The sequence below is a fragment of the Anopheles moucheti genome, chromosome 3 (assembly GCF_943734755.1).
Source record: "Anopheles moucheti chromosome 3, idAnoMoucSN_F20_07, whole genome shotgun sequence".
Lineage (NCBI taxonomy): Eukaryota > Metazoa > Arthropoda > Insecta > Diptera > Culicidae > Anopheles > Anopheles moucheti.
The window spans coordinates 60,069,867-60,081,426 of record NC_069141.1 but is presented as its reverse complement, the minus strand read 5'-3'; the positions used below and the strand labels follow the sequence as shown (position 1 = coordinate 60,081,426).

The 11,560-nt window shown below is 43.0% G+C and overlaps 2 protein-coding genes across 2 annotated transcripts; one reads left to right on the top strand and one right to left on the bottom strand.

The window, feature by feature from the left end:
- Positions 1 to 2,199: 2,199 nt before the first annotated feature.
- On the top strand, positions 2,200 to 3,974 carry LOC128305517 (uncharacterized). Its single transcript, XM_053042997.1, has 4 exons — positions 2,200 to 2,328; positions 2,881 to 3,080; positions 3,165 to 3,399; positions 3,472 to 3,974. Exons 1-4 carry the CDS (start codon positions 2,319 to 2,321, stop codon positions 3,897 to 3,899), a joined length of 873 nt encoding a protein of 290 aa, XP_052898957.1. The 5' UTR covers positions 2,200 to 2,318; the 3' UTR covers positions 3,900 to 3,974.
- LOC128302870 (gustatory receptor for sugar taste 64a-like) lies at positions 3,894 to 6,069 on the bottom strand. Its single transcript, XM_053039716.1, has 4 exons — positions 5,727 to 6,069; positions 5,000 to 5,639; positions 4,536 to 4,788; positions 3,894 to 4,175 (listed from the first exon to the last, which is right to left on the bottom strand). Exons 1-4 carry the CDS (start codon positions 6,067 to 6,069, stop codon positions 4,089 to 4,091), a joined length of 1,323 nt encoding a protein of 440 aa, XP_052895676.1. The 3' UTR covers positions 3,894 to 4,088.
- Between the last annotated feature and the right edge of the window lie 5,491 nt (positions 6,070 to 11,560).

Sequence of the window (11,560 nt, the reverse complement as noted above, 5' to 3'; positions counted from 1 at the left end):
AAAAACTAGTGCAGCGTTAGTTGAAGTGCAATATTACGTAAGGATAATAGATTGAAATAACCTCAAACAGTTACATAAAGTTTTAAATAAAAAAAAGAGTAAAATAATATACAATTAAATATTTAAGATTGAACTTCAAAGAGCGATGATTATAAATGGATGTTAATTGAAAACTAAAATAATTTAATTACTACACTTACTTAATTTCAATATCTAAATTAAAAAAATTAAACTATTACAACACGCATAAGCTAAATAAATTAACCAATTATTCTTTAACCATTCAAAAGAAAAAAAACTATTTTTATGCGGAATGCTACACTCACCATTTGAAATGACAGTTGCGCTGAACTTGAACTTGTTTTCCCCCACCATGGAGCAAACCACAAATGGAAGCCCGCAAGGAGCGATTTTTATTACCACGCAACTATAAAGTTTCATTGCCTTTCACACCTGCTGACTCCACAAACTGAACTGCTCTCGATATGGTATCATTCCCGATTGTATTGATTCAAATTTATCGATAATGATTATATTAGATTATATATTAGATTACATTGCACTGCTTCTTGTGCCTTCTCGTTCTTCTGAGATTTGGGCTGTTGTGAACACACACATACACGATTATTCTAAGATCTACCGAGGATATTCATTTAAAATGGTAATTTAACCAAATATAATCGCTCAAGCAACGATTATTCAAACTGTTTTATCAAAAGTTCACACGAAACTCATCGCAGCAGCAATCTAACGACGCGGGCAACTTCCGCGTTTCACATCCCCTCAAATGGGCCCAACAATTCAGCTGTTGAACCGCTTGTGCCAAGCCAAAAAAATGAACCAATCTTTCGCTCCCGTTGGGGTTGTTGGAGGGGTGAATTTTCGGTTTCTGCTTCGTGCAGCCACCCGAGCGAGCACGTGGTACCGAGCGCGAGCGTTGTGAACGGTAAGAAAAGTTACTGGAACAAAAAAAAAGCCTAATATCAAAAAATTTAAAAATCCATCAATTTCGCAAGTTTAGATATAACTATATAGTTAACGGAACGAAAAAAAAAATATAAATGTGTTAACATAATAATGCTCATGACGTTTAAGTGTGTTTTAGGAATAGTGTTTTAAATGGAATTTGCTGTACGGAACAGATAAAACATGATTAATTTACTAAAAATATTTAAAACAAAAACAGTGTTTCAAAAATATGCACAAATTATTTATAAACAAATAATGAGCTGTTAAATTCTTTTTTGTTGTATTTTTTTCTAAGTATTCAATTTAGTTACATTTATTATTATTAATTAATCATCTATAAAGAGATATCCGTATAACCACGACATGATGTATTGAACTTAAATAAAATATAAAAACAAAACAAATAAAATTCTCATTTTACTTTGAGTAACATTATTTCATAGAATCAAACAGTTAAAGCAAAGTAACCAACGCATGATCTGATTCAAATTAGTATAGGTCAAATTTCCAAAATTCCTTTACACAAATCCACAAAAGTTAAATCATGCTGAAAAACCACTAAAGGTAATCAAAAAAAAAAGATAAAACAGTATCCCAACGCAAACGGCAAAAAAGTAATAAAAGTTAAAAAAAAAAACACCCTTATCAACAAACAAACACAAGGTATTCCATCTACAGTACAGTACCAGCAACTTCCGTCCCTTATCGATCACCCGATAAGACATAAAACGATCACAATCGAACATTGGCAGTGAGTGTGAAGGATTCGTTTTACCATTCAGAATATTTATCGCTCTTAGTATGAAAAAGATGATACAAGCGTTTACTAACTAGTCATACTATCTCGATACCCTTACCTGTTTGTAACTAACAGCACCTGCCCCCGCGGGTGGTTGGTTACACATCATCTGCACATCAATATTAGCGATGAATCATTAAACCCTCCTCGAGAGTGTAGTACGCCCTGTCTATATCATGCATGAATCATTTCCCAAACGATAAGCTGATAACAGCGTTCTATGTGTAGGTTGGTGACAACGTTTGATCAGTGGCAACTGCAACACTTTTGATATCGTTTACAAACTTTTCAAAGCATTCCGTTGGCGGATCGGTGTGCGTGCATGTCTGCAGCGCGTGTGCGTGCGTAATGGTGGTAGAAACACAACGACATTGGACCGTTCTTATCAGTGTGTAGTGTATTTATTTTACTTCTCCAGCAACCGACCGCCCCAAACAGTTAGTCGAAAAGCGAAACACAACCGAGATAGGTGGTGTGCAACCCGTTCCGTTACGATTCATTAGTTTATTTCTTTTTTCCTAAAAGCATTTATTAACATCTCCAGCACAAGATGAACTCAGGTAAGCAGCCGTTTACGCATATTTTTATCGTTCTGAAACTGCAACTGAATGTGTTATTGAGCTATCGAACCTGTGTTTGATCTGCATCAACTGTTCAAACAATCTGCAAGCAGTTTGTGCAATACCGTTCTGGGGAAATCCGGTGCAAATCATGTGCGATACTTTCTATCACTCGTTTTATTCGAAGGCCTTAGCCAGAAGAAAAACTGAATCGAATAAAATATGATTGTATTTTCCTGAGTGCATCAAGTACCTGGTCACGTAACTCTCAAAGTGCGACAAACATCAACTGGACTGGAGTATCGTTATCTTTTTGCGCTAAAGGTGTCGTGCCGCAATCGGTCATACCAACGCCCCATTGATTTCTTATCACCGACAAATGGCTAAAAAATCGAAAAAAAGGGGTGACAAACAAATAGAGCCACCCCATCGAAAGTAGAGATCCAGTACGGGGGGGTTTTATTTTATCATCCCTCCACGCGCGTAGAGACCGGGAACGGTGTGAAAGGGCGTTCTTCACTGTTATCTTTACCGGTTCGGATTAAATTGCAGGATTTAACTGGATTCCGTGGACCGCACACCAGGGCATTCCACCGGTAGCGGTGCACGCCGGAAATGACCAGGACGGGTCGCCGATCTATGTCGGCCGGGCTTACCATGAGGGTGACCTGCTGCCGGCCAAGGTGATCCCAACGAAACAGGCGGCCTACGTTTCGCACAATGGTATGGAACTATTCAAGACACACTTTGAGGTACGTTGCGCAATGGGCCGGTTTGGGGGGGAGAGGGAAGAGGAAGGGATCATCAATTAACCTTAATAAAAACTTCCGCTTCAGGTCCTCACGGGTACCGGATTCTCCTGGGTCGGTAGTGGAAATGGACATGTTCCGGCTGGTGCCGTTCTGGGCGGTAACACAACCACCGGTGAGCAGCTGTACGTTGGACGTACACACCACGAGGGCAGCCTGACACCGGGCAAGATACACCGATCCCACGGATGTCTCTACATTCCGTTCAACGGTGCGGAACAAAGCTTCCTGTCGTATGAAGTTCTCGTTGGACAGCAGCGCTGTAAGTGTTAGGCAACATCAAACCCTTCTCCCTTGTGAGTTCCCGTACTGATCGAGTGGCTTTGTTTTGTAGCGAACTGGCAACACTGCTCGGCACATGCACCGATGCCACCGAACGCAATCCTGGCGGGACACGATTCGGACAGCTCCCCAATTTACGTTGGCCGTGCATTCCATGATGGTGATCAGCTTCCGGCCAAGGTGATGCCAACCAAGCAGATCGCGTACGTCTGCCACAATGGTATGGAAATTCCCAAGCACTCGTACGAGGTGCTGGTCGGTGGCAACGTGTCCTGGGTACCGTCCGGATTCGGTAGCGTACCGCCGAATGCCGTGTTTGGTGGCCGCACGTCAACCGGCGAGGCGTTGTACGTGGGCCGGGCGCACTACATGGGCAGTTTGACACCGGGCAAAGTCCATCCCAGCCACCAGACGCTCTACATACCGTACGGTGGCAGTGAGATCCCGATCAAGAACTACGAGGTGCTGATCGAACACTGAGCAGCGTTTCTATCTTTGGTCCTTTCTTTCCGGTCGATAAAATGGTCGAACTAGTCGCACATGCATGCACTTCAATTGTTTTTTTTATTTCCATTTAATCATCGATCATCAAGCAGGGTGGGATTTTTTCTGTAATCTTGGGGAGTACGTTGACGAGGTGCGTAGCGAAGAAGCTGTAAGGTGATCCATTTAAAATGTGCAGTCTCTCGTCGTGTCGGGAGTTTTCTTCACCTGATCAAGCAAAACCAGCTCGTAAGTGATGATCGTACCGGCCATCTGTGGGAAGCGAGATGTAATCAGTAACAGTGTAATGGAGGCTCCAATAAATACATGCCAGATTAAAACGGGACAGCCTTAAAGCTGCTTTATCGAAACACAAAGCCCTTTAGAGAGGGTGACGGTAATCTAGTGCAGTACCACAAAGCGTATCTTGTTTTGCTCTGTATCTAAAGGACCGGCACACTGATAAAGGCGTGTGTGTTTTCAATTGCCCTATGGGCAAGCATTGCTGGTGAATCAACCGATAAGTAATGGCAATGACGACGGTATTTTACTGTTGTGCAACGCTGCATCATTGCGTCAATTGATAAGCGAGGTGCGCCGTAAAAAAAAAATCATTTTCTCGGAATAGCTTACCGCCAGTATTAATGGCCTCCGGACGAAGAAGAACCGCTTGCCGGAGAGGGCATTCTCGGAGGTGGCCACCGCGTCACAAAGGCGCCTTAGATCCAGGTTCCAGTTTGAGCTGGGAAAGCGACGCAATGTTTCCAGCGGACGTTCCGAGGCCCGGCTGATCGAGGATACGACAAACAGCATGAGAAAGCAGCGACAGATGAGAAATCCGAGCGAATACCAGAAGTAAATCGTGGTCACGGTTGTCGGTTTCAGACTGTAAGAAAGCGTTGAATGTGAATAACATTTAGCGATTCCCAGTTGGAAGTATGTCTGTGGTGCAGTGATAGTGGTGATGGTTTGTTACACAACAAGTCGTGGGATCAAATCCCATCCTGAGAAACGTTTTTTCCCGCGCTTTTTTCAACGAACTTCTTTTCAGATATTATGACGCGCTCACAATGAAAGAAGAATAGAATAATAATTACTCGAAACTGTTAAACAGCTGCACGGTGATGAAGAACATATCGTTGGCGCAGCTAAACAGGATCAGCTTCGAGAAGCGCTCATCGACGAAGGTGACCAGCTCGGACAGGCGCACAAAGTCAAGCCGAAGTCCACGCCACACGGCCTGCGTTTGCGGTTGCCCATCGAGCCGTTCCAGCCGCTCGTTAAACTGCACAAACCGACGCTGAAGTCCCAGGCTGAGACAGATGATAAACACGTCCACGTAGTGCCAGGTGAACTTGGCGATCCGCATCGTCAGCTCGATCGTCCAACCGAGTACCGCATGGTACGGGATAATGCGCAACACGTACGGATGTTCGCGGTGGAAGAAGTTCTTCCAAAATCCGCTCCGATGGGGACAGTAGCGTATGTGGAGCTCGTTCAGCTGATACGCCGACGCGAAGTTGAGTGTGTCCTCGAGGAATGCAAAAAACATCACACCGAACGCGATGAGGCGCACCTTGTGCTGGAATGGTAGGGAGCCGGCCGGTGGTTGATACGGTTCACTCCGGAACGGTAGCTCGTCGACGTACCAGCGGCCCATAATGTGGCACCAGTTGCGTGCCAGCAGCATTAGTTCGACCATGAAGAACACGATGACGGCGTAGTACACGAGTGATGCTGTATTGGAGAGCGGGAGAGAGAGCATTTTAGTCGGGACAAAAAGATGAAGCCGAATTCAAGCTCACTTTAAGACGGTTTACTTACAGGCCTCCTGCATACCGAACGAGGGCTGAGTGACCGTGTATGCGGCCAGCATCGCGACAAGTGTCAGCATGATAAAGAGGGTGACACAGCCGTATGCGAACCGAACGGAACGGTAACGCAGCGTGACGGTTCGCGGATCACTGGAGGACCGGCCGTAACCGGTGATGGGCATGAGCGAAAACAGTTGCCCAACAAAGATGACCGCGGCCAGTGCCTCGTGTGTGCTGCACTCTCGGGCCCGTGTACTTGTGGCCGGCGTTTCCGCAGCCAGTGCGGTGGACGGTGTTGATGGCGGTCGAGCCGAGCTGCGAACACTCGGGACCACTCGGTCCACGGGAGTCATGCTTAGCATGGTGCAAAGTGCATCTAAATCCTCGGTGGGATTATCCCGGATGTGTAAGCAAACAAGCGAACGCACAATGATACGATGGTGTAACACTTGGACGAGCTGCTTGCGGCGAGCGCAAGGATATTGACTACAACCTTCGCTGAGCTGTCAAACCAAACTGTTTGTCCAACAGGACCACCAGCACCGGAGCAAACAGCAGTTAGCGTTCCTTTCCGGGGGCGTAAAATTGAATATTCGTGACAAACTAATGTAAACAGAACAATTATCCTGGTCGTCCGGTCAACTTTCACTTTACGCTGGGAACCGGCACAGATGCTTACCCATGGTCAACCAATGGCCAATGCTGGTAGACCAACGCACCACCATGATGGATCCTTCGGCCGTGACGTCAGAACGTGCGTGTAGGGGTGAAGCATACTCGGATACTGCTCGAACTCCACCGGTCCACCGGTGATTGAAAGTCAACAATGGGGGATTGGGGATTATGCCGCGCGGGGAAGTCACCGTTTATGATTACCGTAGTAGGCCATGTGCTTGACTTTACCCAGCGGAAAGCCGATCGTTATAAACCAATTATGCTGACCGGTGGAGCGTTTCGCTGGGAGATTTATCATCATCCAGCGACGCGGTTTTTGGGTGTGGGGGTAAATAAGAGCATTAGCGAAACGGAAAATCGTCTAACCTTCGTATGTAAATATTTGAAGGTGTAATGAGGTGCTAATTATCGCATTAACTCGGAATCATTTTACAACAGAACGGGCGTTTCGAGGTGATTGCGTGGGATATTCTTTGCGATTGGAAGAGTTTAAGTAAATAAGTTTAAGTAAGTAAATTTCCTTTTCCCTCTTTAATAGCATCGTGTTTCTTTACTTCTTTACCGTGTTTGGTTGTTACTTATGTTTTTGCTGAAGATATTTTTTTAAATGGTTTTATTCGGCTATTTGCAGGGTTTTAAAAACGAAACTTATATTTTATTCTTTTGTTTAGCATATACAGCATTTTTTTTAAGTTTCACAAATAATTATTGATAACCTGTTGATAGTTCGTTTATACATCAGAAGCATAATTGCGCTGAAACGATGTATAAAATGGAGATCAAACTTAAAAGTGTAAACTTTAAGGTTATGTTCTGTTTGATCTGTATCTGTTTTGTGAATGTTTTTAACTCATCTTTAACCATCTACATATGCAATAACCCTTGTTAGTTTTCAAAACGACAACTACAATCGAAAACTGTAAAAATCGTCCGAAACAATGCAGAAAGTTTTAAAAAATAATCTCAAATATGAAGTGCACAATGTCTCAAAATGCAATCACTGCTTAAAGAAAAGATTCACCAGAAGTTGAATATTTCCGGACGGCTGTCAGAAGTCAACCTCAGCCGGTTGTGATGGTTTGGGATGCTTCAAACAGCTTCCCGAGCTCGTTTTGCCAAAGATATTTGGTCGGAGAAGTTTAAGTAAATGTTATATATAGAGTGTGTCCTAAAAGCTGTTTGGCAAGTTCAATTCAAACTTAAAGAAACTCAAAAATCATGCTCTGTTCGATGATCATTGTATCGCACAATGGACTTCTCAAAATGGACAAAGATGTGCCTTACGAATAAGCACATAATTGTTTATCCTTTTGTGAATATGATGGATAATAAATTTAATGGAACTACTTAAATTTGGTCAAGAACGGCCTCAGCTGTATTACTCGTTCGTTGAAATTATTTTCATTACCTGTTCCTGTTAACAATCACACGCTTATTTTTTTACGCTAGTGCTAGGCTTTGGTGTAATTACAAAAAAGTCTATTTTGTTATAAATTAACAAAAACATAAATATATTTATAGAGTTTTTTTTTAGTACAAACTTTTAATAACGTTGAGTAGCAGGAAAAACCAAATTTTATGTATAATAAATTTATAACAAATTGATAATTTATAATTGTTTTATAATTTAAACCAAAAGCTATGTTTTACCTGTGATATAAGTAAAAATATTGTAAATCAGCTGTAGTAGTAATTTTGATATAATCATTTTTATAATCCTCAAAAATGTGCTCTAAATGCGTTTTTGCTCCATCTAATGGCAATTTGTCATGCAGGCTTATTAAGGTTTGTAATATGCAAATATGTGTCTGATCTTTCTTGGTTAGAAAAAAGAAGATTGGTTTATTTGAATAATTTCTCACTTAAATCATTATTTCCGATAATTTTCTCTTCATTTTATTACATTAGACGGTTGCACGCGACTTGCAAGCAATGTACGCTTCCATCCCCGACCACTAGGTGGCGCCACTTGTATTGCTGAATGCGATTTCTCGTTGAGTATGGAACTTTACGATCTTTAAATTACATACTGTAAGCAAGATTACAGATTTATTCTCTAACTAGTTGGTGCTGTTGTGATTTTAATAATGCGCTAAAAAGGATAAAAAAGCTTATACACTTCTATGGAGCTAACTCTAAAAACCCCTCGGTGAAAAAAGTGCGTTCCGTAAAAGTTCATCGACTTCCTTAGCGTTGTAATGTTTTAGCTCTCTTCCGTTTTTTTACGATTTTCGTTGTGCTTTTTTTTATTGACACGTTTCCGTTTCACGTGCACCCGAAACGCGACATCGTGGCTTCGTAGGTTGTGGTTTTCGGTTTTCGATGCCACCGAACGGGGCACCGGATTTCTTCATCATCATTATCATCATCGGCATCATCGGGCGTCATTGGGAGCGCGCGCGAACCGGCACGGGCAACACACAAGACGCCGCGACACAATCACACAGCGCCACAAGGTGAAAGACGGTGACGCGACGGTCGGGTGTGGGATGGGATGGGCCCGGGGAAAGAAAAACCAGGTCGAGCAGCGGAACTGAACGCGACGATGAAGCCCCCAGCCGACGGAACAGTGCGAGCATGACTTGCGCAATAAAGCGAGCAACAAAACGAAACCCGAAACGGCCGAACCGGCGAACCGAACGCAGAGCGTGTAAAGCAAAGGCCTACCGCCCGCGGTTCGACGGCGTTGGCGCGCTCTGTGGAGGGAAGCAAGCAAGATGCTATCTTACGGTCGATTGCAACGGAACGGAGCGTGGGACGCCGTGGCGTCACTATAGAAAGTGCTTCCGAAGCGAATCCCCCGGCCCCGGGTTGCGGTGGCCAACGATGACGCCCAACGATGATGATGGTGATGATGATGAGGCTGTTGTGTGAGGCACCGAAAGCTAGAAGGTAACCGTGCTTCTTTTTTCACTTCGCCGGTCGAACGGCACACTGGGAAAATGATGTGCTTCTTCTTGCTCGATTCAATTGTATCGCGTCCCAATTCCTTCCTTTCCGCTGATGCAAACGGCCCCCCCGAAAAGGTTTTCCGTTCCGTCCCGTTCGGTTGTGTTTTGGTACCTTTTCTTCTCGGTTTCTGTTCCCTCAAGGATGGTAAGTTAGAAAAGTTTTTTTCCAGTGTGATGAAAAGGGATAAAGAGAGAGAGTTCCAATGCGAGGATACTTTGGGCGTTGTCGTGCTTGGGAAAGGGATTTTGGGGCGCTTTGGAGTGGGTCCTCGAGTGCTCTGACTGGAAGTAATTAGTTCCATCTGGTGGAGATATGTTGGATGATAGAATGGGGTATCAATTCAAATCAGCTTTAAATGGTTGGAATTGAATGGATGGGATTGAAAAGGTGCTGTATTTAACACTGCAGCTAATCTAGAACTGTTTGCTAGTGAGCTTTGTCACCATATTTTTTTAATTTCACCGTACAATCAATGTTGTTAAGAGTTGTTGGAGCATTCTTTCAGGTAATTCTAAGAGTTACTGATGTGTTCAAGCGATTAACTAAGGGTTTGGGAACTATTAAAGACGATCACTCAGCGAAAGCGTGGGAACTTTTGAAGACATCATCTTCCCCATACAGCTTCTGAATGAGTCATTCACCTATTCCGAATAATCTTTTCTGACTTTGAGAAGTCTGCTTCCAATTAGGTCTGAAACTGTGAAGATTATTTCATTGGACGCTTTTATTAAAACATAACACCCGCCAAATCTTTAGAGGCGCTCATCTAAAGATGCTGCGATGGTAAGATCGTCTCGAATCAATGACACTATTGGACCTCAGTACGGAACAAAATGAAGAATACCTAAATGAACCAAGGAACGTAGAAATAGTTTGAAAACCTTTGGAACTAAATCATATTTCTCAAGTAAGTATCCTTAACTAATCCTTAGATTAAGGTACCACGATGAATTACCGACATAGAATCGGCGAGGGAAATAGAAACCAGACGAAACTCGTTATACAAGAATCGAAAACTGCATTGTGCATTGTGCAGAGGAATCGTAAATATCATGGGCTCTATAAATTCCTACAATACAGAAGACGTCAAAAGATTGTCAGTAAAGGAATAAAATAAATTATAATCTTATGTCAACCTGGAGAAAGGCGGACCTTTTCTGGTTGGAATTTAAATACAGCTCGATATTAAATACAGTAGGATATACACCAGAATCTATTTAATCGAAATAACAATTAAGACTGTTGTTCGGACGTCCTTTACCGATTTTATCTTTTTTGTCGGTCTTGTGATAAACACCATTAAGAAATAATACTTTATTTTCTGTTAAGTAGTTTTTAGGTTGTAAAAATGTTCAAAATACAGAAATGGAACCAACAAATACATTGGCTAATTATATCACACAACAATCACGTGTACTATGTGGCGCCCTCTAGCGGTGACTACTCGATGTACAATTTTTCTTCTACGCTTGAAGTCCTTGCTGTTTTCTGCCGAATATTTCAACAAGAAACGTGCGTTGTTCCCATCGCTACGGATTAATTACACTCTCCACACTCTCTCCATTTTCTCATTTTCGTACATTTGGGTGGTTTTGGTGTACAATGTCCATCATCAACAATCGGTATGATTTGGTCAGTCGTCAATCGTCTTAATTGATCCGCTCTACCTTATCTACCGTATCATCTTAACCCCATTCCGTTTGCACCATTCCGTGTCTCACTTTACCGCCCCGGGCAATGCGGTCGGCTTACGATAAGGGGGTGCCTATGTAACAAAGCAATTCACGCATGCCTACTGGCCGGCCATCGGCCAGCGTTAGCGACCGAAGGTGCTGTTCGAGTGATCGAAGTGCGCGCGTTCGCACACCCAGTCGCCGGGGGACAATGGTTCGAACTGTGGCGATTTTTTGTTGGGTACGGGCGCAAAGATTTGCACACGGCACACCTATGCGACATGCGACATGCTGGCCGGTTTCGGTGCGTGTAACGCAACACTCGAAAGTGCAGCCTGATTTGCGCGCATGGAGTATTGTGAAAGGAAATTTAAAAAAGCGATAAAATTGCGGTACGAACATTTGAAACAAATTTAAAAGACCTTCAAAACGTGCTGTAGAACTACAAAATCTAATACTTCAAATATGTTTTAGAAATTAAATTTATGAAATGATACAAATATCAACATACATCGAACAAATCATTATCAAAAACATTAGCAAA